Source organism: Molossus molossus, unplaced genomic scaffold (genome assembly GCF_014108415.1).
Source record: "Molossus molossus isolate mMolMol1 unplaced genomic scaffold, mMolMol1.p scaffold_m16_p_1, whole genome shotgun sequence".
Taxonomy (NCBI): Eukaryota; Metazoa; Chordata; class Mammalia; order Chiroptera; family Molossidae; genus Molossus; species Molossus molossus.
Window position 1 is genome coordinate 240,829,294 of NW_023425344.1, and position 27,834 is coordinate 240,857,127.

At 43.8% G+C, this 27,834-nt stretch overlaps 1 protein-coding gene across 8 annotated transcripts in view; it reads right to left on the minus strand.

The window, feature by feature from the left end:
- Positions 1-27,834, minus strand: part of TTC7B (tetratricopeptide repeat domain 7B) — a 236,332-nt gene that overhangs the window by 176,568 nt on the left and 31,930 nt on the right. For all 8 annotated transcript variants that reach the window (XM_036264184.1, XM_036264171.1, XM_036264191.1 and 5 more), the window contains one exon: positions 8,517-8,647. In XM_036264184.1, the coding sequence (XP_036120077.1) occupies positions 8,517-8,647 (131 nt within the window). The remainder of the gene's footprint in view (positions 1-8,516; positions 8,648-27,834) is intronic.

Sequence of the window (27,834 nt, forward strand, 5' to 3'; positions counted from 1 at the left end):
ACAGTCAAAACAGATGTTTGGTTCATTCCATCTCTCTCATTGTTAATCTCTCGACATGCTGGATCTGGGGAGGCTCCACATGCTTTTCTATGAAGGGAAACTCAGACTGGAAAATTAAGCCAGAAATGTGAACGTTGTTCACATACAGAGACTGAACCCCAGGCCAAGGCTGCTTCCCCACGCTAATAAGAGTTAGGTTTCGCCTGGTCAAATACTTGCTGAACATTTTCTACGTACAAGGGTGTAGGAAATCACGGTAAAGGTAGCCTGGGATAGTGAAGTGCGTGAGCGCTGAACTAGGAAAAGGAAAAGCTCAGTTCTAATTCCAGTTTGGGGCCCTAAATTCCTCTGTGCCCTGGGGCTCTCACTTTCTGGGCATCCATTTTCTTATCAAAATCTAACATCTTATAATCACTATTTCCACAAAACCACCAAAAAATGTGTTTTATACCCTATGATTAAATATGTCTCCTTGGCAGTCTGGCTGAAGAACCCAGTGGTGGACAGGTGGTTAGAAACGGACATGACAGGAAATACCTCCAGATCTGCCCATTCCCATGTCATGAAAGACACATGTAACGGATGAACCTCCTATCTTTCAGCCAGGAGGAGGCAGTCCTACCATGATAGGGCTGGGCAACCCTTGGAGAATCACGTGCAAAATAAGGGCCCCTAAGTGGCAAGGGCTTCAGCGCCAACAAAAATGGCCCCACTGGGGTGAGTAGTTTTCCCTACTGCTGGGCACCAACTGTCAAGGAGACAGGTTGTGAAAATAATGTGGATTTTGAAAGCAATCTGCATGATCCTTTCTCTAAAGATAAAATCATAAATTCTAAATAATTTTAAAAATTCCTTGCCCAGCCTGTGTGGCTCAGTGGATTGAGCGTCATCCCACGGACGGAGAGGTCCTGGTTCAATTCCCGGTCAGGGTACATGTCCAGATTTCGGGCTCAATTCCCAGTAGGGGGCATGCAGGAGGCAGCCAATCTATGTTTCTCTCTCACATCAATGTTTCTCTCTCTCTCTCTCTCTCCCTTGCTCTCTTTCTGAAAGATTAATAGAAACATATTGAATTTAAAAAGTTCCTTTCTTGGATTCCAAAATGGTGGCGAAGTAAATGGAAGCTACACAGACCATTTCCTAGACCAAACTGGAATTACAACTAAAATAAAGACAAATCATCAGGAAAAAGCAACAGAAAAGCAGCTGGAGAGGACCCACATAACCAGGGACCAAAATAAAGGACTCTAAATCGAGCCTGGTAGGAACTGAGGAGGTACAAGAGGGTGGGTTGGGAGCCTACTGACAGCAGCTATTTTAGCTGTGAGCAGCTTTGCTTGGGGTTAACATCCCAAGCTGGCTCTACAGCACAGAGGGCCAGGACAGAATACTAAATTAGCTACAGCCACTCACTTTGGGCTCCAGTAGAGGGAGGGTGGACTGGACTGGAACTGTGTGGAGACTCAGGAGCTTGAAGATCTGAGAGGGCAATGAGAGTTTTGTGCTGAATCACTCCCTTGCAGGATGGTAGCTATATTACTCAAACAGCCCCTTCCCAGAGCTCCAGGGAGAAGTAACAACCCCTCCCTCAGGAATTTAACACCACCTTGCCAGGCCAGAGAAATGCAAATGGCTCATTAACAACCAGCGAGCATCTGCCCCACCTGCTGGAAATCCTCTTACCTTGAAGGCTTTTTTTCATTCAGCTGAGGGTGACAACCCAAGGCTCATCAAGTAACTGAGACTAATAGCCTCCAGGCAAAAAGCTAGAGGATAGCTGAATCTTTCCTGGGCTTTCAAATCTATCCAGGAAAGTAAGACTTGACAGTGGTGGTTAACATGGCTCCTTCAACACTCTTCCAAACCCAGTAGAGGGAGCCACAAGCAGTGGAACACCAACACCCACAGGGAAAATTTGGCAGACTCCAAAACCCACTGAGCCAGCTAAAATGGTGAAAGAAAGAAACAAATCCCAAATGAAAGAACAAGAGAACTCTAATGAAGAAGAGATAAATGAAATGAAGTCAAGCAAGTTATCAGAGGTAGAGTTCAGAATGATAATAATGAGGAAACTCAACAGCATTAGTAAAGAATTCAACAGCATGAGTAAAAATATAGAAACATTGAGCCCTGGCCGGTTTGGCTCAGCAGTAGGAGCAGCGACCTGCGGATCAGAGAGTCCTGAGTTCGGTTCCTGCTAGGGGCACATACCAAAAAAACCCAACAAAATAAACATTGAACACCAATCAATTGGAAATAAAGAATCACATAGCAGAAATAAACAATACACTGGAAGGAATAACAAGCAGAACAGAGAAAGCTGAAAACAAGATTAGTGAATTAGAAGACAGGGTAGAAAAAAATCACCCAATCGGAGAACCAAAAAGAAAAAACAATTAAAAAAAGGAAGACAGCTTAAGAGAACTATGGGACAATATGCAATGTAACAATATCCGTATCATAGGAGTTCCAGAAGAAGAAGAAAATGAACAAGTGTTAGAGAAAATATTTGAAGATATAATGACAGAAAACTTCCCTAACTTGGTGAAGGAAAAAGGCTAACAAGTACAAGAAGCACAGAGAGCCTCAAGTAAGAACCCAAACAGGCCCACACCAAGACACATAATAATTAAAATGCTAAAAATGAAAGACAAAGAGAGAACCCAAAAGGCAGCAAGAGATAAACAACAGGCTACCTACAAAGGAAACCCCATAAGGCTATCAGCTGACTTCTCAACAGAAACACTACAGGCCAAAAGGGAAAGGCATGAAATAATCAAGGTCATGAAAAACAAGGATCTGAGTCCAAGACTACTCTATCCAGCAAGGCTATCATTCAAAATAGAAGGTCAAAGAAAGAACTTCCCAGACAGAAAAAAAAAAACTAAGGGAATATATTAGCACCAAACCAACACTGTAAGAAATGTTAAAAGGACTGCTTTAATTAGAAGAAATAGGAAGAAAAATACAACCACACTAAACAAAAATGGCAATAATTAAGTACATATCAATAATAACCTTAAATGTAAATAGATTAAATGCTCCAATCAAAAGACACAGAATAGCTGGTTAGATAAGAAAGCATGACTCATATATATGTTGCTTACAAGAGACCCACCTCACAATAAAAGACTCACATAGGTTGAAAGTGAAGTGATGGAAAAAAAGTCTTCCAAGCAAATGAAAAGGAAGTAAGATCTGGGATAGCAATACTCATATCCGATAAAATAGATTTCAAATGAAGGCCATAACTAGAGACAAAGAAGGCCACTACATAATATTGAAAGGATCTATCCAACAGGAAGATATAACCTTAGTATACATATATGCACCCAATATAGGAGCACCAAAATATATTAAAAATCTTCTGGAGGACTTCAAAGGAGAAATCGACAGCAATACAATTATAGTAGGGGACTTCAATACCCCGCTGTCATCACTGGATAGATCCTCTAGACAAAAAAATTAACAAGGAAACAGAGACTCTAAATGATGCACTAGATCAAATGGATTTAATAGATATCTATAAAGAATTACACCCCAAAACTGCAGAATTCACATTCTTCTCAAGTGCACATGGGACATTCTCAAAGAGAGACCACATGTTAGGACATAAACTAAGTCTCTACAAGTTCAAGAAGATTGAAATCATATCAGGCATCTTCTCAGATCACAATGGCATGAAACTAGAAATCAATTACAACAAAAACACGAAAAAACATTTAAACACATGGAGGCTAAATAGCATGTTATTTAACAATGAATGGGTTACCAAGAAGATCAAGGAAGAAATTAAAAACTTCCTGGAAACCAATGAAAATGAACATACAACAACACAAAATCTATGGGATGCAGCGAAAGCAGTCCTGAGAGGGAGGTTCATAGCAGTACAGGACTACCTAAAGAAACAGAAAAAATTTCTAGCCCTGGCTGGTTTGGCTCAGCGGTTAGAGCATTGGTCTGTGGACCAGAGAGTCCTGGGTTCAGTTCCCGCCAAAGGCACATACCTTGGTTGCAGTTTGTCCCTGGCCTCAATTGGGGTCATGCAGGTGGCAGCCACTCAATGTGTCTCTCTCACATCGATGTTTCTCTCTCTCTTCCTCCTTCTCTCCTTCCCACTCCATCTGAAGATAAATGCAAAAATGTCCTTGGGTAAGAATAAAAAGAAAAAATAAAAAGAAAAATTTCTAATTGACTATCTAACCTCACAACTTAAAGAACTAGAAAGCAAACAAAAAGAAAAATCCAGAGCAAGTAGAAGGAAATAAATAGTAAAGATCAGGGCAGAAATAAACAACATAGAGACTAAAAAAAATTCAAAAGATCAATGAAACAAAGAGCTGGTCCTGTGAAAAGCTAAACAAGATTGATTAACCCTTAGCTAGACTCACCAAGAGACAAAGAGAGAGAACCCAAGTAAACAAAATCAGAAATGAAAGAGGAGAAGTAACAACTGACACCACAGAAATACAAAGGATTGCTAACAAATACTATGAAGAATTATACACCAACAAATTGAACAATCTAGGTGAAATGGACAAATTTCTAGAAACACATAGTCTCCCTAAACTGAACCGGGAAGAGATAGAAAACTATCTATCAGGGAGTTTTACCAAACATTCAAAGAAGAACTAACACCCATTCTCCTCAAACTATTCCAAAAAATTCAAGAACAAGGAAGACTTCCAAACTTGTTTTATGAGGCCAGCATAATTCTAATTCCAGAACCAGATAAAGACACTACAAAGTAAGAAAACAACAGGCCAATATCCCTGATGAACATAGATGCCAAAATCCTTAAAAAATATTAGCAAATTGGATCCAGCAATACATTAAAAAATTATTCACCATGACCAAGTGGGATTGATCCCAGGGATGCAAGACTTGTACAATATTTGCAAATCAATAAATGTGATCAATCACATAAACAAAATGAAAGATAAAAACCATACGATCATATCAATAGACGCTGAAAATGCAAAATCCAGCATCCATTTCTGATAAAAAGGCTCAGCAATGTGGGACTAGAGAGATTATATCTCAACATAATAAAGGCCATATATGAAAAATCTACAGCCAACATCATACTCAATGGGCAAAAATGAAAAGCATTTCCCTTAAGAACAGGAACAAGACAGGGATGCCCACTTTAGCCACTCTTATTTAACATAGTACTGGAAGTCTTAGCCACAGCAATTAGACAAGAAGGAAAAATAAAAGGGATCCAAGTTGGCAAAGAGGAAGTAAACTGTCATTATTTGCAGATGACATGATATTGTACATAGAAAATCCTAAAGACTCCATCAAAAATCTACTAAATTTAATAAATGAATTTGGCAAAGTAGCAGGACACAAAATTAACATCAAGAAATCGATGGCATTCTTATACACCAACAATGAACACACAGAAAGAGAAACTAAAAAGCAATCACATTTACAATTGTGGCAAAAGAAAAAAAAAAAATTAAGATACCTAAGAATAAACTTAGCCAAAGAAGGATCTATTTGCAGAAAACTACAGGACACTGCAAAAAGAACTATCGGAAGATATAAAAAAGTAGAAGCATATACCTTGTTCATGGATTGGAAGAATTAACATCACTAAAATGTCCATAGTACCCCAAACAATCTACAGATTCAATGCAATCCCCATTAAAATACCAATGACATATTTCACAGAACTAGAACAAATACGTACTTCAAAAGTTTATATGGAACCAAAAAAAGACCTCGAATAGCCACAGCAATCTTGAGAAACAAAGTAGGAGGGATCACAATACTGGATATCAGGTTAACTACAAAGCCACTGTAATCAAAACAGCCTGATAATGGCACAAGAAGAGGCATATAGACCAGTGGAACAGAACAGAGAACCCAGAAATTGACCCAAGACATTATGTTCAATTAATATTTGACAAAGGTGGCAAGAACATACAATGGAGTAAAGACAGCCTCTTTAATAAACGGTGTTGGGAAAATTGGACAGCTACCTGCAAAAAAATTAAACTAGACAACCAACTTACACCATACACAAGAATAAACTCAAAATGGATAAAAGACTTAAATGTGACTCGTGAATCCATAAAAATCCTAGAAGAAAATGTAGGCAACAAAATTTCAGACATCACACGCAGCAGAATTTTCAATGATACAATGCCTAAGGCAAGAGAAACAAATGAAAAAAATAATAAATGGGACTATATCAAATTAAAAAGCTTCTTCACAGCAAAAGAAACAACTGTCAAAATGGAAAGGCAACCCACTATATGGGAGAGCATAACTGCCATTGATATATCAGATAAGGGGTTAATTTCCAATATATATAGAGTGCTCATACAACTCAACAAAAGGAAGATAAAGAACCCAATTTAAAAAATGGGCAGAGAACCTAAATAGACACCTCTCCAAACAGGACATACAAATGGCCAAGAGACTATGAAAAATGTTCAACATCACTAATCATCAGAGCGACGCAAATTAAAACAACTATGAGGTATCACCTCACACCTGTCAGAATGGCTGCCATCAACAAATCATCAAACAACAAATGTTGGCGAGGGTGTGGAGAAAAGGGGACTCTAGTACACTGCTGGTGGGAATGCAGACTGGTGCAGCCGCCATGGAAAACAATATGGTGTTACCTCAAAAAAAATTAAAAATTAAACTGCCATTTAACCCAGTGATCCCAGTTCTAGGAATATACCCTAAGAAGCCTGAAACACCAATCAGAAAGAATAGATGTTCATAGCAGCACTATTTACAATTGCTAAGATCTGGAAATAGCCCAAGTGTCCATCGGTAGACGAGTGGATAAAAAAGCAGTGGTACATATACACAATGGAGTACTATGCAGCCGTAAGAAAGAACGATCTTATATCCTTTGAGACGACATGGAGGGACCTGGAGAGTATTATGCTAAGCCAATCAGAGAAAGACAAATACCACATGATCTCACTTATCTGTGGAATATAATGAATAAAATAAGTTGATGAACAAAATAGACCCAGAGACATAGAAAGGAGTAGGGTTCAGACTGACAAACCTCAGAGAAGGAGTGTAGGGGGGAGGGATGAGATAAACCGAAGAACTTATATGCACGTATGCATAACCAATGGACATAGATAATGATGCTGAGGGGGGCATCAGGAGGAGGGTGTCTAGGGGGGGAAAGGAGAAACATCTGTAATAAAAATAAATTAGTAAAAATTGCAAAAAAATTCCTTTCTCATAGCAGCCTTCAGATAAAACATTTTGGCAAGATGGTCCAATATCTTCCTGAACTCCCAGACATGTCCAACTATGATTTATAACCCATTTTGTACAGCCCAGGGTCTCATCACCTCCTCTCTTGGTGGCTCTCACCCTATGCTCCCTGCCTCTTACAGGCAATTCTGATCCCCATCACACATTGACATACAAAAGATTTATAAGAAAAATTACTTCCAGTCTGTACACTTATCAAATAACAAACACTAATGAGACTCTGGTAGTCCCTCTCTGTTCTAACCTCAGGGAGACAGAGAACCCACAGCATTGATGGGAGGCAAGGCTGTGGTCCTTTTCAAAGTGTCACAGGATTTCTGACCATTCCCACATCTCTCACAGTATGCAGCTCCGGGTCTGAGGGGGAACTTTCGGTGTCAAGCCGTGGTTAGAACTCCAGAAAACTCTGCTGGGGGCAGACGGCTCGCAGCTGTTGCTGTCAGTATAAATCAGTGACATTTACCAAGACTCCTGGGCTAACAGCCTTGTTTACATGGCCTTTTATAATCCCCACAAGAATGCCATGAAGTAGGAACCATTAGTATGCCCCTCTTACAGACGGGAAAACTGAGGCTGAGAAGTGAAGGAACTCAGTAAGGAGCAGAGCCAAAGACAGCGTCCTTCTAAACAGACACAGGACACACACCTCCCCAGCCCCACCCTGCCTCCTGATTCCTCCGCCTGAGGGTGTGGGCTCAGGGTCTCTGGCTCACCCCTTCTCTGGTCAGGTGGCCCTGCTGTCAGCTGCTGGCCTCCATTCCCCACACCACAGGCAAACCAGTGACTGCTGGGAGAAACCATCCCAGATGGCCTCAGGGGATACACAACCTGCTCCAAGCAGGTCGGATGAGTCCCCAGCAGACCTCTGGCGTAACCAACGAGGTTACGCCTCCCAAACCCAGATGTACACTGTGCTGACATACAGTCCACGCAAGTACAAATGAAGACCAACCACTTTGCGAAGGAGGACGGAAATAATTAGCCAGCTTCAGGGTGCTAAGGGCATATGCACACTGTCATTTCTGCTCGGAGGATGTTCAAATGCCTCCCAAACACTGACCCACCTATTTTCACAGGACCCCTCAGTCACCACCAGAGTCCCTAGGCATCTGAGTAAGAAGACAGTAGGAAGAACTGTGTGCCCAGAGGCAGACAGGTTGAAGGCTTTCCAGTGGTTGACCACCGTTCTCTACAATTTGATTTGAAATTTAAAAACAACTGTCCGCTGGAACAAACACATGGTCCTCACTTACCCTTTCTATCTCTTGGAGGTACAGGAGGGCAATGTCACCTGCTTTCTCATAACAGGTGATGACATCCTGCTCCCGGTCCACATGGAGATTACTGGTAGAAGAGGAAATAGGCAATTTCTCTAAACAAAGTCCTAAAAAGAAAAAGGAAAAAAGAAAGAAACAGAAAAACTGGGTGAGTTGCTTTTCATGGGACTTGAATTTTAAACTACTGCTCTAGAAGGTGGGATCACAAACGGTCAGAGAAGCAGATTCTCTGTCTTCTCTCTTTAAGGACAAATGGAACATTAAAAAGAGCGTCCGTAAGTTACAGATGAACGCGGCCCCTAACTATCTACAAAGCACCCTTGATTTTTGATATCCAGCTTGAGAACTTGATCACCATGGCCCCATTCAAAATGAGCAGAGCTTCTCAATCAATGTATGTCCCAAGGTCCTTGAAGAATTTTAAAGGTAAATAAAGTTAGGCCCACAGAGCAATACTAGCTAAAGAATATTTTCTATCTCAAATTACACACTTAACCAATGGAACATAAAAACATTTTTAGATGCTCTCAGGAGGCTCAGTTACAAGGAAAATCTTCCAACTCTCAGCCTCAGAGTTTGGGGTAACAATCATACCACGGACCACCTCTCAGTTCTGGGCTAGAAAAACACCCAGAACTTCATTTGTGGACTTTTCTTTGCAATGGAGAAGAAGTCTCAGCCCAGAGGGTTTCAGGGCTAGGATGTATGAAAGGCTAAAAAACAATAATGCTGAGAGCAGCGGCTGCAGCCTCTGCCCTGCTCTGGGCAACTGGGCTAGAGCAAGTCGGACTCAGGGCTCTACCCACCAGAGGCAGAGAGAAGTCTGTGCGGAGGGGCTCTGGTGCCTTTGTACCAAATGAGGCTTCTGCGGCACCAAGTGCCCGAGATACACGTACACACACATCCCTCTCACGGTAAGAGTGTGAGGGTTACTATTGACAGAAATGGGGTCTGCAGCTGGCAGGGGCCAGAAAGAGACCCTGGAAAACCCACTCACTGCACAGATGCAGAAGCTGAGGTCTGCCATGGTAAAGGAAGTGACCTGCCCCAAACCCAAACCTGAAGGTCAGTTACTGGGACCACAGGAACCAGAATCCAGGCCTTTGGATTAGTCGCTGATTTTCAGAGTGAATACCACTCCAGAAGAGGGTTAGACACACTACAAACATCAGAAAGTGACCCAAAGTCTCACATACATCCTTTTCAGATTAGCTCATCCAAGTTGCTCTTAAAGGTGACAGCCCCTCCGGGCTGCAGAAAGTCATGGCAGGTGGGGAGGTGACTGCACTGCCCGGGAAGGAGAGGCCGCCTCTCCGCCCAAGGAGCCAGGAATGCAGGACACGGCCGCGAGCCCAGAGGTACCGCTCTGCCGGTGCGCCTCAGCTGAAGACTTTGATGCCTTAACAGCTTTATGGGGGTAAGGGTGGCACGTAACAAACTACATTTTGTCAGTGCGTCAATATTTTTGTTGTTGTAGTTTTAGTTTGTTTTATTTTTATCAACTCAAGTCCATAGTTTACCTTCGGGTTCACTGTTTGTGGTGTGCAGTTCTGAGTTTTGGCAAATGCTTTGATAATGTCAAGTATCCACCATTACCGTGTTGTACACAATAGATTCACCACCCTAAAAACGCCCCACGCCTCACCTATTGATCCCTACGTCCCCTCCTCCCAGAACCCCGGTGACCACTCATTTCTACTGTCTCTGACGTTTTGCCTTTTCCAGAATGTCATATAGCTGCAATCATGCAGTATATCACCTTTTTCAGACTGGCTTCTTTCACTTAGCAATACTAGTTAAGGTCCCTTCATGTCCCTTTGTGGCCTGATTGTTCATTCCTTTTTGCTGCTAAATAATAATCCACTTACCCACTAATCTATTCAAAGGTATCATCTTGCTTCCGAGTTTGGGCAATTGTGAATAAAGCTACTGTAAACATTCATGCACAGGTCTTACGTGGACATAGTTACACCAAGAAGCATAACTGGTGGTTTGCGTAGTAAGAATATGTTTGTAAGAAATAGCTAAATAAAGACATTTTATTTACAAATCGCCTAGGCTGTTACGAGGTTCCTCATCCTTGCCGACCACTGTCTGCCTGTTCATTTACTGAAGTATTGAGCCTAACTAACTGTTGGTGGTTGCCTTTAAGGTTTCACTTAACACAATCTACTTCAAAAGTTATTAAATCATTGCACATATAACACCTTTTTAATCACATATTTCTATTTCCCTCTTTCCAGTCTTTATTCTCTTATTCTATACATTTTACTGTTTCGCAGGTGATAACCATATCCCACCCTCCATGGTTATTATTTTTGTTGAAATAGTCAATCATCTTTTAAAGACACTGAAATAGTGGGGAAACGCTGTCACCGATACAGCCGTGACTTCCGGTGCTCTTCATTCCTCTGTGTAGGTTCATGTTTCCTTCTGGCATCATGTCCCTCCTTCCCCAGAGGGGGTCCTTTAACATTTCTTACAGTGCAGTTCTGCTGATGGCGATTTCCTTCAGTCACGGTGTCTGAAGAAGGCTTTGTTTTTGAGAAATATTTTTGTTGGCTGGCAGTTTGCTTCCTCTGCCCGCCCTCCCCACCCTCTCTAAAGGTTTGCACCACTGTGTTCTCACTCATAGTTTCTGACCATAAATCTGCTGTCACCTTCATGTTTGTTCATCTGCCTGTAATGTGCCCTTTTTTCTGGCTGCTTTTATGATTTTATTGTATCACTGGTTGTGAGCAGTTTGGATTATGAAATGCTTTGGGTTAGTTTCCTCCATGTTTCCTGTGCCTGGGCTTCTCTGAGCTTTCTGGATCTAAGGGCTTAGCGTTCTCATCAAATCTGAAAAATGTGCAGTCATTATTTCTTCATTCAAAAATTCTTCAAATTTTTTTTGTTAACTCTCCTTCTCCCTTAGGAGACTCCAATTACACACATATTAGTCCACCTTAAGTTACCCACAGCTCACTTATGCTCTTTCCACTTTTTTTTTTTAATTTTTCTTTGTTTCATTTTGGATAGTTTCTACTGCTATGTATTTTTCATCTCACATATTGTAGTCTTCATCTCTAGAAATTTGATTTGGGTCTATTTTTAACTTCCATGTCTCCACTAAACTTTTGAACATAAGGAATACAGTTGTAATAACTGTTTTTTGTTTTTTTAAAAAAATGTTTTTATTGATTTTTTACAGAGGGACAGAAACATTGATCAGCTGCCTCCTGCACACCCCCTACTGGGGATCGAGATCACAACCCGGGCACGTGCCCTGACCAGAAATTGAACTGGGACCTCACAGTCCATAGGACAACGCTCAATGCACTGAGCCACACAGGCTGGGCTATAATAACTGTTTTAATGTCTCACCAGTCCTAGGTGCTTAATTCCCTTTCCATTTGGAGCCAAAGTTGTTTCTGCAGTTGCAAAAGAGTTCACTCAGCAGCCTCTCCAGTGCAAACTCTCTTACAAACTCTTGAAAATTTCTTTGAAGAATACAAGAGAAACTGAACAAATTTACCATTTGGTAGAACAGCTCCAGAACCACTCAAAAGCAGGCACTTGACTGAAGCTCCCAAAGTGTGCTCTAAACTCTCCTTTGTGCAAAATCAAAGCCACCAGAAAACAACAAAAAGAGACAAGTTGTTTCATAATCTGCCTTCTGCTTGTGTGAGAAGCAACAAAAAAAAAATGAGCAAGTTGGTATCAGAGGTTTAATATAAAGAAAACACATTCTCCAGAGTGTTGCAGGGCCAGGAAGGAAACAGGTCTCCTCTTTGGCACTTTGTACTGCAGCTACTCAGATCATGACAACTCACCGAAGGGTCATGGGTTTGATTCCTTCCCAGTCAAGGGAACATACCTGGGTTGCAGCTTTGAGTCCCCTGCTCCAGATGACCGAGGCCCTCTGGGACCTGCTACGTCCACGGAATCAAAGAAAAGTCAAATCCAGTTGGATGCAGTTAGACTACAGCTATATTTTGAGTTCTGAAACATTGATACCCAGTCACCTAGGGCTGCAGTCTATGAACATTCACAGTTGGTCAGAATATTAAACCAGGTATGACATTTAATACTGCACTGTGAGAAGAGACCGGAATCTTCTGTGAGTTTATGTTCCAACTAGGCAGATAGGTGGACACTCACGGTCTCGGCTGGCAAACGGGTCCCCAGCAAGGAGTCCATCCTTGGGTAGGAGGCTCTTTATAGTGAACATTGTTCTTTTCCTTCTCCCAAATGCTATCACATTCATCGCCTGTGCCACTGGGCACATGACAAAGCAATAGCAGAGTGTGGATGCACCACAGGAAATTTGTGGCCATGTAGCTCAGTTCCAGAATATCTAATTTTCTGTCAAAAGCTGCGATAGGCTCTCTGGACTGGACTATTCACAATTTCAAGTGTCTGGGATCAGACCAACACTGTCTGAGAGGCAAAGTCCTGAGGTCGCGGCCCAAACTGGCTCTCATCAAAATGTCAGATAACGCCTTGTCGGTCTGGAGAGCTATTATCAATAATGTTTTTAGCTACTTTCTTTTTTCCAGAAAATGCATGACAAAAAAGCACATACCGACTGGATAAATAACCAGTGTGACAGCAATACCTCAATAAGCTCTGCCCGTTGGGTGGCTCAGCTTGTTAGAGCGTTGTCCCAATATGCCAAGGTTGTGTGTTTGATCTTTAGTCAGGGCACATACAAGAATCAGCCAATGGCCCTGGCTGGTTTTGCTGTGGTTAAACGAGGTCAGCCAGCAGACCAAAGGGTCATGGGTTTGATTCCTTCCCAGTCAAAAGCACATACCTGGGTTGCAGCTTTGAGTCCCCTGCTCCAGTTGGGGTCATGCAGGGGGCAACCAATCGATGTGTCTCTCTCACATCGATGTTTCTCTCTCTCTCTCCCCCTCCCTCCCTGCCACTCTACCTAAGAAAAAATATCCTCGGGTGAGGATTAAAAAAAAAAGAATCAACCAATGAATGCATAAACAAGTGAAATAATAAATTGATGTTTTTCTAAAATCAGTTTTTTAAAAAAGATCTGCATGTCGCCCTGGCCAGTTTGGCTTAGCGGTTGGAGTGTCGGCCTGCAGACCTGACAGTCCTGGGTTTGGTTCCCGCTAAGAGCATGTACCTCAGTTGCAGTTTGTCCCTGGCCCCGGTTGGGGTCGTGTGGGTGGCAGCCACTCGATGTGTCTCTCTCACATCGATGTTTCTTTCTCTCTCTTCCTGCTTCTCTCCCTCTCATTCTATCTGAGGATAAATGCAAAAATGTCCTCAGGTGAGGATAAAAATAAATAAATAAAAAGATCTGCATGTCTAGAATCAAAGCTGTGTACAAAAAGAGTAGAAATCAAGCGCTTCTGACCAACCCTCAAGGCCAACTTCAAAGCACGGGTGAAGAAACTGGGGAGCTCGTGCTGTGCCGTAAAGACTGCGGAGTGGCCACTGGAACCCACACTGATCTCCCTCCCACCAGAGGGAGTTCCCACAATAGATTCACTTCTGACAGGTGCCGTCCATGAGGGAAACACATTGTAAATAGATCAGTGATGAGAACACCATTCCGGTCACACCTGAGTGCTTCCGAAGCGCCTCTCTGTGCAGCAGCCTGGCTGGCCGTGTCCCGGGTGCCATCTCCTTCCGACGTTGTGGGAAAGGAGGAGTCAGGAAAGCTAAGTGACTTGCCTAAGGTCTGGGCTGGGGCCAGCTCTGGAAATTAAAAGGCGGCCAGGAGCCTGGGCAAACGTACCCTGCCCCAGGTAGCTTCCAAGAGGGAGCCAGCACTGCTGAGTCTGTGTCCAAAGCAAAGGCGCTGCCCGGACGCCAGGAGGCGGGGGCGTCACAGCTGGGGGGGGGGCTCCAGGCAGCTGGGGAGCGGGCTCGGACCCTGGGCAGTTTGTTTAGTTATTTTTAATTCTCATCTGAGGATATCTTTCCATTTATCTTCATATAGAGTGGGAGGGAGGGAGGGAGGGAGGGAGAGAGAGAGAGAGAGAGAGAGAGAGAGAGAGAGAAAGAAACATTGATGTGAGAGGAACACATCAATTTGTTGCCTCCTGCACGACCCTGACCAGGGCCAGGGATGAACCGAAACCGAGGCATGTGCCCTTGACTGGAATCAAAACTACGACTCTTTGGTCCACAGGCCGATGCTCCGAACGCTATGTCAAACTGGCCGGGTGGACCCTGGACAGTTTAAAAGTTCAAGTGTGCTCGGCCTTGGAAGTGTTCTATTTAGGTGTGACTTACGGAGCCCAATACAGCCAGCGGGACTGCTCCGTTTCCTTCCACACCAAGGTTTCGTCCTCTGGGAAAAGGAGCTCCATTCTCCTTCCCCAAGGGCTAGCCATCCCAGAGCGCTGGCCGAGGAGGCGGGAGCTGCATATCCCTTTGCCAAAGCCTCCAGTGGTCACGCAGGGGTTAACACCTCACATTCGCTCAGGGTCCCTCGGCTGGGAGCCTGACCTGGGTGTGTGAGACCGAACAGTCCCAATATAAAAGGTTCATTCGTCAGCACCCAGCACTGTGCCAGGGTTTGACAGGCACCGTTCGTAATCCCCACGGCCAGCCTGCAAGGAGGGTGTTAACAGACCTTAGATTAGGCTGAGCTAGGGCTCCACAGCCAGTAAATGAGAAAGCCGAGTGCTGACCCCTGGTCTATCTGCTACAACGCCCTGCTCACAATATCCGGTGCCCACTGAGCTGCTGACAGCATATTCAGTGCCCGGTAAGAGCAATGACAATAAAAATGAGTTTCAAATGGTAAAGGCATAGAAATCAAAGTCCAGAGCCCCAGGGCAGCGATTTCTTTCTTCTACCCAGAGCTGCACCACCCCAGGCAATCCCCTGGATCGAGAGCCTCCGCTCCTTGTCTGAGTTAGCTAGGGCTGAACCGAAGGGATATCACCTTAGCTGTATAACTTTAGAGGATTAACAGTCAAAATAAATATTTTGATTTTTTAATCGCATTAAAGTGAACAGGGAATTAACTGCTTATGAAGTTATGCAACACAATAAAAGGTGATAAAACATAATTATGTGATCGATGTACCACGACATATGGCAGTTTCCTGATTTCTCTGATGCATCTCCGGCAGTCAAGCCTGGGAAAGGTACACCCTGTTGCTTTGTGCAACATGACCCCCAGGGGAGTCTATAACTGGAAGTACCAGAAAAACTGTATTATCATGCCATGTCTCGATAACCCAGCCCTGTGGTATGGACTTCAAAGGCATGGGGACAATTTCCAGGGATTTCAATGTCCGAGGCTGGAAAGACACTCAGGAAAAGAGATTCAGGATCCTCAAAGCACAGTCCTGGCAAAGGCAGCCCTGGACCACTGGTCCTGCGTTCTCACGTCTATAGTGGCTGCACTCCCACAGGTGTCAGATGTACAGATGTACTCAGCTGAGTGACAAGACGAGCCCCTGCACAGCGCATGGACAGGAGGCAGCTGATGGAAACCATAAAGCCTGGGTGGGGGCGGGGTGCAGTGTTGCCCTGGATCTCCTGGGACATCCCTGTCAATCCAGAGCTTCCATGAGTTCTGATGGTCTGTGGGCTGGGAGCCACATTTGGCCCCTCCTGGGTGCTTTTAAAAATTGCTGTCTTGTGCATGTGCACACACACACACACACACACACACACACGTCACTCATAAAAGAAGAGTATGCCAGGCCCTGAATTAGACACTCACCTGCTAGAGCGCATGATCTCTCAGTGTCCCTTCTGCAATTCTGTGAGCAAATGAGATGCTCATTCAACCTGAAAAGCTCACATATGAGTTTGCAATGTGAATGTAACCTGCTTAGTAACCACATACTAGTAAAAACATATAGTGAGTGCTAGCTACATGCCAGACACTGTTCTGAGAGTTGGACATAATTCTTCTAACCTTCACAAGAACGAGGGAGGATTTACTGTCATTCTGTGTTCAAGATGAGGGAACAGGATTCTGAACTGTTAAGTGACTCACCCAAGATTACACAACTAGAAATGGCAGAGCTAGGACTCCAGACAGACACGCTAACTCCTGAATTCTTGCTCTTAACCTTTACATTACACTCTCCCATACCTCTGGTTGTCCGTGTGTCTGTATATGCAAAGCAGTGCTAGGTAGTGGCTAAGACTTGGGCTCAGGAGCCAGATCCCCTGGTTCCTAATCCCCAGCTGACTTTACAGGTAAAACGCCGTGTGCTTAGAACAGTCCCTGGCACGGGGCCCATCATGATTCTTCGCATCACTGTTAGAGTCAGGTAACAGTAAGCTGGAAGGTCTCCAAGTGGGAGCATTTTATTCATTTGTTATATTATTTTTATATACATTTTAATAACAATTTATTGAGCTATTATTCATGTGTGGGAGACTTTTGCATGGCATCCATTCTGTTGCAGTCTGCTCTGCCGGCTCGGCCCCAGGGCGGGGTCTCTCTGCATACAGTGTCTGCATTCCTCTAGATAACTGTTTACTCCATTCTTTGCTTATCATTTGTTCCACCTGGGGTATTTACTGGAATTTGCTTCAGGTGGGATACTCATTAACTGTTTCACCTGTTTTTCCCCCTATATCTTATGTGAACTCCCCCTGAATAAACGAGACTTGATCAGAATCCTATCTTGTCTCCATTTCTCGTGTCTCTTGTCCCTCCTCATCCTCACTCCCCCTCTAGAGTCCTCGTTGCTCGACCTGCGGGCCGGGTCATTCATGTACCACAAAATTCACCCTTTCGAAGTGTATGATCCAGTGGGTTCAGTATAGTCACATAGTTGTGGGACCATGACCACTAGCTAATTCCAGAATATTTTCATCATCCCCCAAAAATCCCATAGCCATTAGCAGTTACTCCCACTCCACCCTCCTCCCAGATCCTGGCAACAATGAATCCACTTGCATTACGGATTTGCCTATTCTGGTTATTCATATAAGCTGAATTACACAATATGTGATCGTTTCTATCTGGCTTCTTTCACTCAGCATGTTTTCAAGGTTCATACCTGCGGCAGCAAGTGTCAGAACTTCATTCCTTTTTCTAAAATTGAGGTGAAATCCACATAACAAAATTAACCACTTTAAGGTGAACAATTCAGTGGCTTTTATTAGTCATAATATTGCAAACCTCCATCTCTATCTAGTTTCAAACACTCCATTCTGTTTTATTGCTGGATAATGTTCCACTGTATGAATATAACACATTTTTTAAAATGTATTTTTATTGCTCTTTTATAGAGAGAGGAAGGGAGAGGAAGAGGAAGATAGAAACATAGATGAGAGAGAAACATCGGTCAAGCCCGCACCCGGGGCATGGCCCTGACTGGGAATCGAACCAGTAACCTCTTGGTGTACGGAACCACACTTAGTCCACTGAGCCACACCAGCCAGGCTGAATGTAACACATTTTATTTATCCGTTCATCAGTTGATAAACATTTGGGTTGTTTAAACTTTTTGAATATCATGAAGAATGTCGCTATGAATATTTATGTACTAGTTGTTTGGTGGATATATATTTTCAGTTCTCTTGGATACATACGTAGAATAGAATTTGTAGGTTATACAGTAATCCTATGTTTTATTTTAATCTTTGTGCTAAAAATCATATCTCGTCTCAAATTCCCAAACTGTTGGGTAAAAATAGTAAGAAGTGAAAACACATGGACCTTTGAGTAGACAGACCTGGATTCAAACCCTGGCTTCTCCTTTCACTAGCTCTGTGATTCTCGGCAAGCTACTCAGCATCTCGGAGCCCCTGTTACCTCATCAAGCAAATGAGAATAACAGCGTTTGCTCCAGTTTATTATCATGGGGCTTAGCTCAGTGCCTGGCGTATAATAAATATGTACTGGATGAACAGTAAGTACTGTCGTTAGCAAGCACCTTTCCTGGCAGTGACGGTCCTCAGTTTTTTGGTTTTTTTTATCCTCACCCGAGGACATTTTTCCATTTTTTTGTTCAGATAGAGCGGGAGGGAGAGAGAGAGAGAAACACTGACTGTGAAAGGGACACATCGAGTGGCTGCCACCCGCTCGACCAACCAGGGCCGGGGACAAACTGCAACCGAGGTATATGCCCTTAGCGGGAACCGAACCCGGGTCTCTCTGGACCGCAGGCCAACGCTCTAACCGCTGAGCCAAACCGGCCAGGGCGACAGTCCTCAGTTTTTTGAGGGGTGCCTGAAAGATACAGAGAAGCATGAAGAAGAAAATAAAAATCATTCAAACTCCCTTCACTCTGAATTAAGCCAAGTTAACACTGTAGCACAGACCCTCAGCCTTAACATACATAATGCCATGTACACTTTGGCCTGGGTTCTGGTTTCTTTTCTAAAGGAAGTGGATTGATCACCCAAGGTGATCCCCACAGTGCAGAGTGTAGCCCTGGGTGCCTCACCTACAGCCAGGAGCCAGTGCTGCCAGTGAAGAGACCTGCCCGTCCTTTCTTCATTGAACAAATCCTCACTGAGCACCCACTGTGCGCAGTGCTTGGTGGGTGCGGGGCTTCACAGAGCAGGCGTGGTCTTTTCCCTCCGGAAGCTCCACCTCCGGTGGAGTGGAGGAAAAAGACATTTTCAAAACGATGTAAAAAGTGCATCGCTGAAACAGACATGGCATCACAGAACAGGCACCTCAGTGGACCTTCACGAGGGCTCCAGCCCCCAAACTTTTTCCTTGGGCCCTTTGAGTCTCTGCTTGCTTCTAAAAAGAGAACCAATGAGGAGTCTACTAACACAACCGACATTAAATATGAATATGGGTCAATGGCAGCAAAAGGGCTCTTACTCTTCTTACACCATCTAAATATAAACAGGAAGCTTTGACTAGCAACCTGAGATGAGTGGCTACATGCAATACAGCACCTGCCTCCCCCCATTCACAGAATTCTTAATCTAGATGCGGAGAGGCCTGAGAGGTCACTGAGTGGAGACACACAGCTGGCACCAGGCTTGCCAGCCCATCTCCACCAGGCCATGGGCCTCACAGCTCCGTCCACTCTTACACCCCTACTCCCACATTTTCTGGGGTTTACACACAGGCAAAAGCACTCGGCGAGTACTCCCCTGGCCCCATCTCTACCACCCCATTTCCTACACCCATGGACTTTTCAATAAAACTACTCTTTTCATGGCACCTGAAGGAATCACAGGGTTTCAAAAAGAAAAAAGACAAGTAGCTTTCCAAGGAAAAAAACTGGATCCTTTATCTTCCCTCTTCCTCTCACTAGGCAGAGGAGGAAACTCAACCTCTGAGAGGGTTCACGATTTGCCCAAGGTCATCGAGGGGATACTGGCAGCCACATCTTGAGCTCTGATCCAAGGAGCCAACTACCACTGCAAGTCCACAGAGCTGGGATGAGGCCCCCAGCAGCACTGCCAGTGATTGTCTGCCTGTCCTAGGCATTGGGACCCCTAGCAGGCATGGTCATAAACAAATGTCCAATTCATAAAGGTCAGAATTAGATTCTGTCGCATCAAGACCTGAACATTCATCTAAGAAACTCCCCAGGAAAGCCTCCTTGGACTAATACAGCTCTCTGCTACCACTGATTTGTCAGTCCATTAAAAAAAGAAGGCATGTCAGCTTCTACTAAACCTCCAGGACCAGAAACACATACTTGCACACCCTTTCTCTTTCCAAGTGACCAATGCACGGAGCGCTCTAAGGTCTCCGTACCGTCCTCGCCGAGAGGAGACAGCACATCGGCAGAGGGTCAGCTCCGGCCCGGGAACGCGGCCAGGCTGCGTGCAAACGCCTACGAAGGCACAGCTTTCTAGAAACGCCCTGGGCTCCCTTAGGAGGCTCCCTGATCCGAGGTTAAAAAGAAGGCTGGCCAGTCCACCCTTCTTCACTGATCCCTGACCTCGCAGATTTCTGGGCCTGTGAGTGGTGGTGAGGCGACCGGGAGGCGGGCGCCCCAGACTGGAGGCGGCGCGGGAGGCAGGGCCCCAAGGCGGCTCTGCGCATGCCCGAGCGCCGGGGCGAGGACGCGGCTCCCACGCCCCCTGGCGGCCGCGGCCGGCACACCGGGGATGACCTCGGAGGGCCGCTCACAGCACGTCCCAGTTGCTGTAGCCTAGGCAGAGCTTTAAGCGTAAGACTTGCACAGAGGCTTTCTGTGGACTTCTGGTTTTTGAACGTGCCCAGAATACCAAAGAACCCTACTGTCTACATAAGAAGCTCGTCCCAAGATCTCCTGTAACGTGCACACTGGTTCTGCGAGCCAGTCCACACAAACCACGGCACCTCGCGGCACCCCAGGGTCCCCTTAGCCTCTTTCAGTCGGCTGCAGCCGTCTCTGCACCTGGGGGTTCCTACAAAAATGACACGCCAGCCTCAATCTGTGTAGCAAGCACGTGACAGCAAGGAGCAAAAGAACCGGGGCTGAGACGGGACCCACCTTTCACTCCTCCTCTGAAATGGGGAGTCCACCTGTTTCCCTCTCAGGGTTGCTGTGAGGGTTAAGGGTGTTAAGGGGCAAGTGCTTAGAGGGTGTCTACCATGATTTTTTTTTTTTTTAACTCTGTAATTATTAATACTTTCCTACTATTAATCCAGAACCTGGCACATAGTAGGAGCTCAACAAACCTGAGTTCTTCTCCCTGTCCCGGGAGGCTGCATGTGCCCTGCTCTGCCTGGTTCCCGGGCCAAGGCACTGGAGGCCCAGCCACAGCCAGCGCAGCTTCCGGCTCCTCTGCTCCAGCCCCAGGGTGACCGGGGACAGCTGGGAGAGCCAGCTCTGACACCCTCCTCCTGCACAGAACAGTCTGTGCTCTGCTCCCACCCCCAGAGAGCTCGGAGCTTTCCAAATGTGGATACGCTTTTCATTCCCAAAGCATCAGGAACATTTGGGGGAAGAAAATGAACACCAGACATGATTTGAAAAAGATGGAAGCTAAGTTATGGGAGGTGGCAGATGAGCACTGCCCCAGGAGTCACGAGTCCTGGCTGTAAAATATTAAATGGGAGTCTGGACTAACTAGGTGATTTTTTTAAAAACCTGGTCAGCTTTACGTGAATCTAGGCCCCAAGGAGACCCTAAAAGGAAGGACCCAAGCCCTAAGAGTACAGAATACAGCGGCTGGCACACAGCGCAGGGATAACGCCACTTTAAAGAGGCTCCAGGAGTCCCTGGCTTTCAAAGAAAATGAGCCACGGGAGATGGGGTCTTCAGAGCCAAACAAGCTGAACGTCCACAAATCGGAATGATCCAACCTGAAGTTAAGAGTGGGCAGGGAGGAGGTAGAGACAAAGATTGTTTTATATCAGGCCCAAAACAAAATCTACTTTCATCTAAAAATGGAGAGAATTTCAGAATCCACTGAAAACATTGCACTTTTGCTTAAACAATTTGCATGTTACTCAGATAAAGTTTATCTTCAATAGCTGCCCCTGGATGCCAGGGGCAAAGTCTAAGAGCCGTCCCTCACAAGCACCCCTGTGCGGCAGGTGCTGTCCCTGATCCATCTGCAGGGCTGCAAAGCCAGCAGCGTGGAAGAGACACAGCCCCAGAGCCCCGCCCAGAGCAGGCACTCGTGTATTTGCTGATTTAATGCATCAATTATACAATCTAGTTTGAGAGAGGCAAGTGACAGATGTAAAATAATTCAACAAAAATGGAATGCCAAATTGGATGGTACTAACTATAAATAGAGGTGGACCAGAGAAAGGAGAGATTGAAGTGGACAAGGGAGCTGGAGAGGCTGTCCCCGAGGTGTCAGTGAGGGTGGCCTCCTCACAGGGAAAAGGAGAGGACTCCAAGTTGGAGGGAGTAGAAAAGCAGAGGCGGAAATGGGCCGGGGGAGGGGGGACAGGTAGGTGGGCGGGCAGGCCGGAGGCAGGCTGGAGCTGAATGTGGGTGGCACAGAGCAGGACATAGCCTCCCAAACCTGGAAGAACGCTCGGCTGTGCTGAGACTTGCACACGTAGCAGGAGGACTCATGAGGAACCCGAGCTTCAACAGTAAGGGGAAAGGTGACTTTTGGAGGGTGGGGCCCACTCTTGATTACCGCAATGTGGATTTTCCCTGGTACATTAAACCTCAGGGTCCTGGCACCCAGGCCACTGTCACTTACCGCCTTCACCACACTTTAACTTCAGCCTACTCAAGAGTATAAATCTGCCATAGATGCTTGTGTGTTTCAGGCCCTGTGACCCCCAGGGGAAAGCTCTGTGTCATCTGCACCTTCCTCCCCTTCATCAGCCCAGAGCTCTGGCAGGCACTGTGCCTTCATAGAGGTCCCCCGTGGCATGCTGGGGCTTCAGTTCTTACCTTCCTCACTCTCTGTGGTCCTCTGAGTGGGTGGTAACCAAATCTATACACAGTCAATTCCTGAATCCTGAAACCAAAAAACTAACAGCCTAGAGACCCTCATGCTGAGCAGCAGCCCTAGAATTAGAGTATCTTCCTGAACACGCCCTCTTGTGGTCACAGAGGTATGATCATGTTCAACTCCAGCCCAGCATCTCCTGTACTCCTTACTTGGTTTAACTGCATCATTACCCGCCCAGTAAGGTAAGCTAAAAATCTCAGTCACCATTCCTCCCTCAACCACTTTCCCACACCAACTCTCCAACACACAGTCTCCATGGCCTACTCCAATCCAGGCTTTTGCAATATCTGTCAAGGTCCAGCTAGGACAAAGCAATCAATCTAGTTCTTTCAAATAAAGAAGACAATGTATGGAATTGTCCACACAGAGGATAAAAGAGATGAGAAGCCAATCAGGGTGGTAGTGCATCCCAGGATTCTGCAACAGCATGAGGCCACTAACATCCCCAGGGCTGGAAAGGACAAAGGGAGGAGGCGGACTTAGAAGAGCCCGGAAGTTAAGACTATTGAGTGGGAAACAGAACCAGCAGAAGCTCCTTAATGGGGGGCCAGAGCCACAGAGGGAGGGTTTGTCTGACAGAAGGGGAGCCACTGAACAGTCAGCTGCTGTCAGAGGTGTTGCCAGGGCAAACAGAGAGAATACCCTGGATTCCCTCTCCTCTAATTTCCTGCCAGTGTGCCCTGCTGGCCAAACCCAGGCAGGGCACCTCAGAAACAGCCTGCACAAGTCAGACCCCCTGAAATGCAGAGCAACAGAAGGGCCCAAAGCCAGCTCACTCCCCAATCTGTCTCCTTCCCCATGATCTTGAATTCCTTCTCATCTCTTCTCCACTCTGTGCCAGAAAGATCTTTCTCGTTTATAAACTTGACTTAGTCAGTCTTCCTGCTTAAAGCTTGAGGTGGCTGACTGTTTCCTGCAGAAAATATAGGACTCATCGCCCTGACCAGTGTTTCCAGTGGTTAGAGCACTGGCCCTCGGACCAAAGGGTTGCAGGTTTGCCCCTGGCCCGGGTCGACTGTGCACGAGGCAACCAGTCGATGTGTCTCTCTCACATTGACATTTCTCTCTCTCTCTCTCCCCCTCCCTCCCTTTTGCTCTCTCTAAAAAAAAAAAAAAAAAAAAAAATCAATGGAAAAAATATTCTCAGGTGAGGATTACCAACAACAACAACAAAAAAGGACTTATCCACCAGGCTGACTTTGTCAATCAATTGCAAATATAGGAAATGCTGTTTCCCTTGACTATACTGAGCTTACTTTATAACATGGGATGAGATGCTACTCAAAGTATTACTGTAGAAGAAAACAGAGACTATTTCTCAAGTCATCCACCCTAAATCCTTTCTGACCAGGACCGTGGGCCATGACTGGGAGGCACAGGGCTCCATAAAAAAAAATGCCATGCAGAAGAAACAAATAAAGGCTATTAAACTCTATTAAAGGAACAGAGCAACAAGAGATTGGATTAGTAATAAAAAACTTCTTACAAAGTAAAGCCCAGGCTCAGATGGCTTACTGGTGAATCCTACTAAATATTTAAAGAAGAATTAGCACCAATCCTTCACAAACTCTTCCAAAAAGTAGAAGAAGCATTTCACAATTCACTCTATGACACCAGTATTACCTTGATACTCAAAACAGACAAAGACATCACAAGAAAAATACACCAATACCATTATGAATATAGATGTAAAAATCAACAAAATATTGGTGCATCAAAACCAGCAACATTTAAAAAGGATTATGTACTATGAGCAAGTAGGATCTATCCCAGGAACGCAAGGCTAGTTTAACGTATGAAAATCAATGAATGTAATACACCATAGTAGGGGGAAAAAGCATAAAATTACATTATTAGCTCAGTAGAAAAAGCATTTAACTAAATTTAACACTCTTGCCCTGGCCAGTTGGCTCATTGGTTAGAGCGTCGGTCAGAGGACCTAATGGTCTCAGGTTCAATTCCTGATCGAGGGTACATACCTGGGTTGCCAGTTCGATCCCTGACCCCGGCCAGGCTCATGCGGGAAACAACTGACTAATTTCAATCTCTCTCTCTCTCTCCCTCACCCTCTCCTCCCTTCTACACCCTCCCCCAACTCTCAAAAAAGTCAATGGAAAATACCCTCGGGTGAGGATTAATGAAGAAAAAAATTTAACTCTTTCATGATAAAAACACTCAAAAAAGTAGAAACCTAGAACTTCTTCAGCCTGATAAAGGCCATTTATGAAAAACCCATGGCTAACATTGTACTTACTAGTGAAAGACCTTTCACCCTAAGACAAAGACCTCTGCTCTGGTCACTTCTAGTCAACATTCTACTATAGGTTCCAGCCAATGTAATCAGGCAACAAGAAGAAATAAAAGGCATCCAGACTGGAAAGAAAGAAGGAAAACTATCCCATTTACAGATGAGATGATCTTATACATAGAAAACCCTAAAGAATATACAAGAATTATTGGAGCTAATAAATGAGTCCAGCAAGGTAATATGATAAAAGATCAATACACCGAAATCAGTCATATTTTCTATATACTAGCAATGATCAGTTTAAAAATGAAATTAAGAAAATGATTTCACTATGATAGCATCAAAAAAAATACTTAGAAATAAACTTAACAAAAGGAATGTAAGACTTGTACACTGAAAATTACAAAACATTTTTGAAAGAACACATCCCATGTTCATGGATTGGAAGACCTAATACTGTTTAAACGGCAATACTCTCCAAAATGATCTACAGATTTACCATAATTCTTACCAATTATCAGCAAGCTTATTTTTTGCAGTAATTGACCACTTGGCACTAAAATTTATATGGAAATGTAAGGGACCCATAAAATCCAAAATAATCTTTGAAAAAAAGAACAAAGTTAGAGGACTTACACTTCCCAATCTCAATTTTTACTACAAAGCTACAGTAATAAAGACAATGTGGTATTAGCATAAGGATAGACACATAGACCAAAGGAATAGAATTGAGAGTCCAGAAATAAACCCTTACATTCATGTACAGTTGACTTCAACAAAGACATCAAGACAATTCAATGGGGAAAAATAGTCTTTTCAACAAATGATGCTAGGATAACTGAATATCCATAAGCAAAAGAATGAAGTTGGACTCCTACCTCACACTATATACAAAAATTAACTTAGAGTAGACCATAGACCTACATGTAAGAGTTACAACTATAAAACTCAAAGAAAACAGGAGCAAATCTTTGTGACCTTGATTAGGCGATGGTTTCTCAGATACAACACCAAAGCACAAAAGCAATGAAAGGAAAAAAAACAGACAAACTGAACTTAATCAAAATTTAAATTTTTTTGCGTTTCAAAAGACACCATCCAGAAAATAAAAACAGAAACCACAGAATGAGAGAAAATATTGTGGAAAACAAATATCTGTAAAGTGACTTGTAGCCAGATTCTATCAATAACTATTACAACTCAATAATAGAAAAACATAATTACCAAATTTAAAAAATGGGCACAAGATCTGAATAGACATTTCTCCAAAGAAGATACAGAAATGGCCAATAAGCATGTACAAAATTGTTCATCATCACGTCATTAGGGAACCACAAATAAAAACCACAATGAAATATCACTTTACATACACTAGGATGACTGTAATCAAAGAACAGATAATGAAGTGTTGACAAGGATGTAGAGAAGCTGTAACCTTCAGAGTAGTGCAGCCACTTTGCAAAACAATTTGCAATCCCTCATAAAGTTAAACAAAGAGTTATCATATGACCCAATAATTCTACTCCTAATTATATAACCAAGAGAAATTAAAACATAATCAACTTCAAATTTTGTACAAATGTTTGTAGCATCATTATTGATAATAGTAAAACAATTGAAACAACCCCATGCCCCTCAACTGATGCATGCATGTGTTCATAAAATGTACAGACTGTGGAATATACATACAACGGAATACTATTCAGCCATAAAAAGGAGTGATACAGACTGCAACATATAAGAAACCTGAAAACATTAGGCTAAGTGATAGAAGCCAGACAGAAAATATCACATATTATTCCACTTATATAACATGTCTAGAACAGGCAAATCTATAGAGACAGAAAGTAGAGTAAGCTGGAGGCGTTAATCAGGTCATGGGAAGTCACTGTTAATGAGTATGGGCTTCTTTCTGAGGTGATGAAAATGCTTTAAAATGTTCATGACTCTAAAATATACTAAATGACTCAGAATATACTAAAAATCACTGAATGTATACTGTAGAAGGCTGTATTTTACGGTGTGTGGATGACATCTCAATGAAGCTGTTTTTTGAAAAACTCTAGAGCATATTGGTAATATGAAAACTGAACCAACACAGATGTTCCACAGGTAACTGGTTCAAAACCCTCACACAGCACCACTATGCAGTCATTAAAAAGTGTTTTCAACAATATGCAATGACACAGGAAATGATTGTACACACATACATACATATAGTGAAAAAATAAAATATAGACTAGTATTTGCAGAATAATCCTAACTGTGAATGAGGTATATATATCTTTATATATTTATACATTTTATATATTTAAAGATATATAATTTAAAGATATATAGATATTTATATAAAAATATATTTGATATATAGATACTTATATCTATATATACCTTTAAAAGTGGTTAACTAGCTCAAATGGCAGTATGGTGACTGATCTTATTTCTTGCTTTATGTTTTTCTTTATTTTCCAAATAGCCTATACTCAACAGAAACCTGAAGAATAAATGTTCCCTTTCAGATCAAAGGGATGGATTCCATTGAGCGCTGGCCAGAGTGAGAGGCGGCCGGTCCCCCACACGGAGGCAGGAAAGCACACAGGAACACCCGGTCTGCAGGCCAGTCTGGAAATAGCTCCCTTTTGACCCAGAAACTCCCCCTCCGGTAAGCCCTCCCAGGGAAACCATGAAGAACAAGCATGAACCCAGGCTGAGAGGACGTTTGTCACGGCC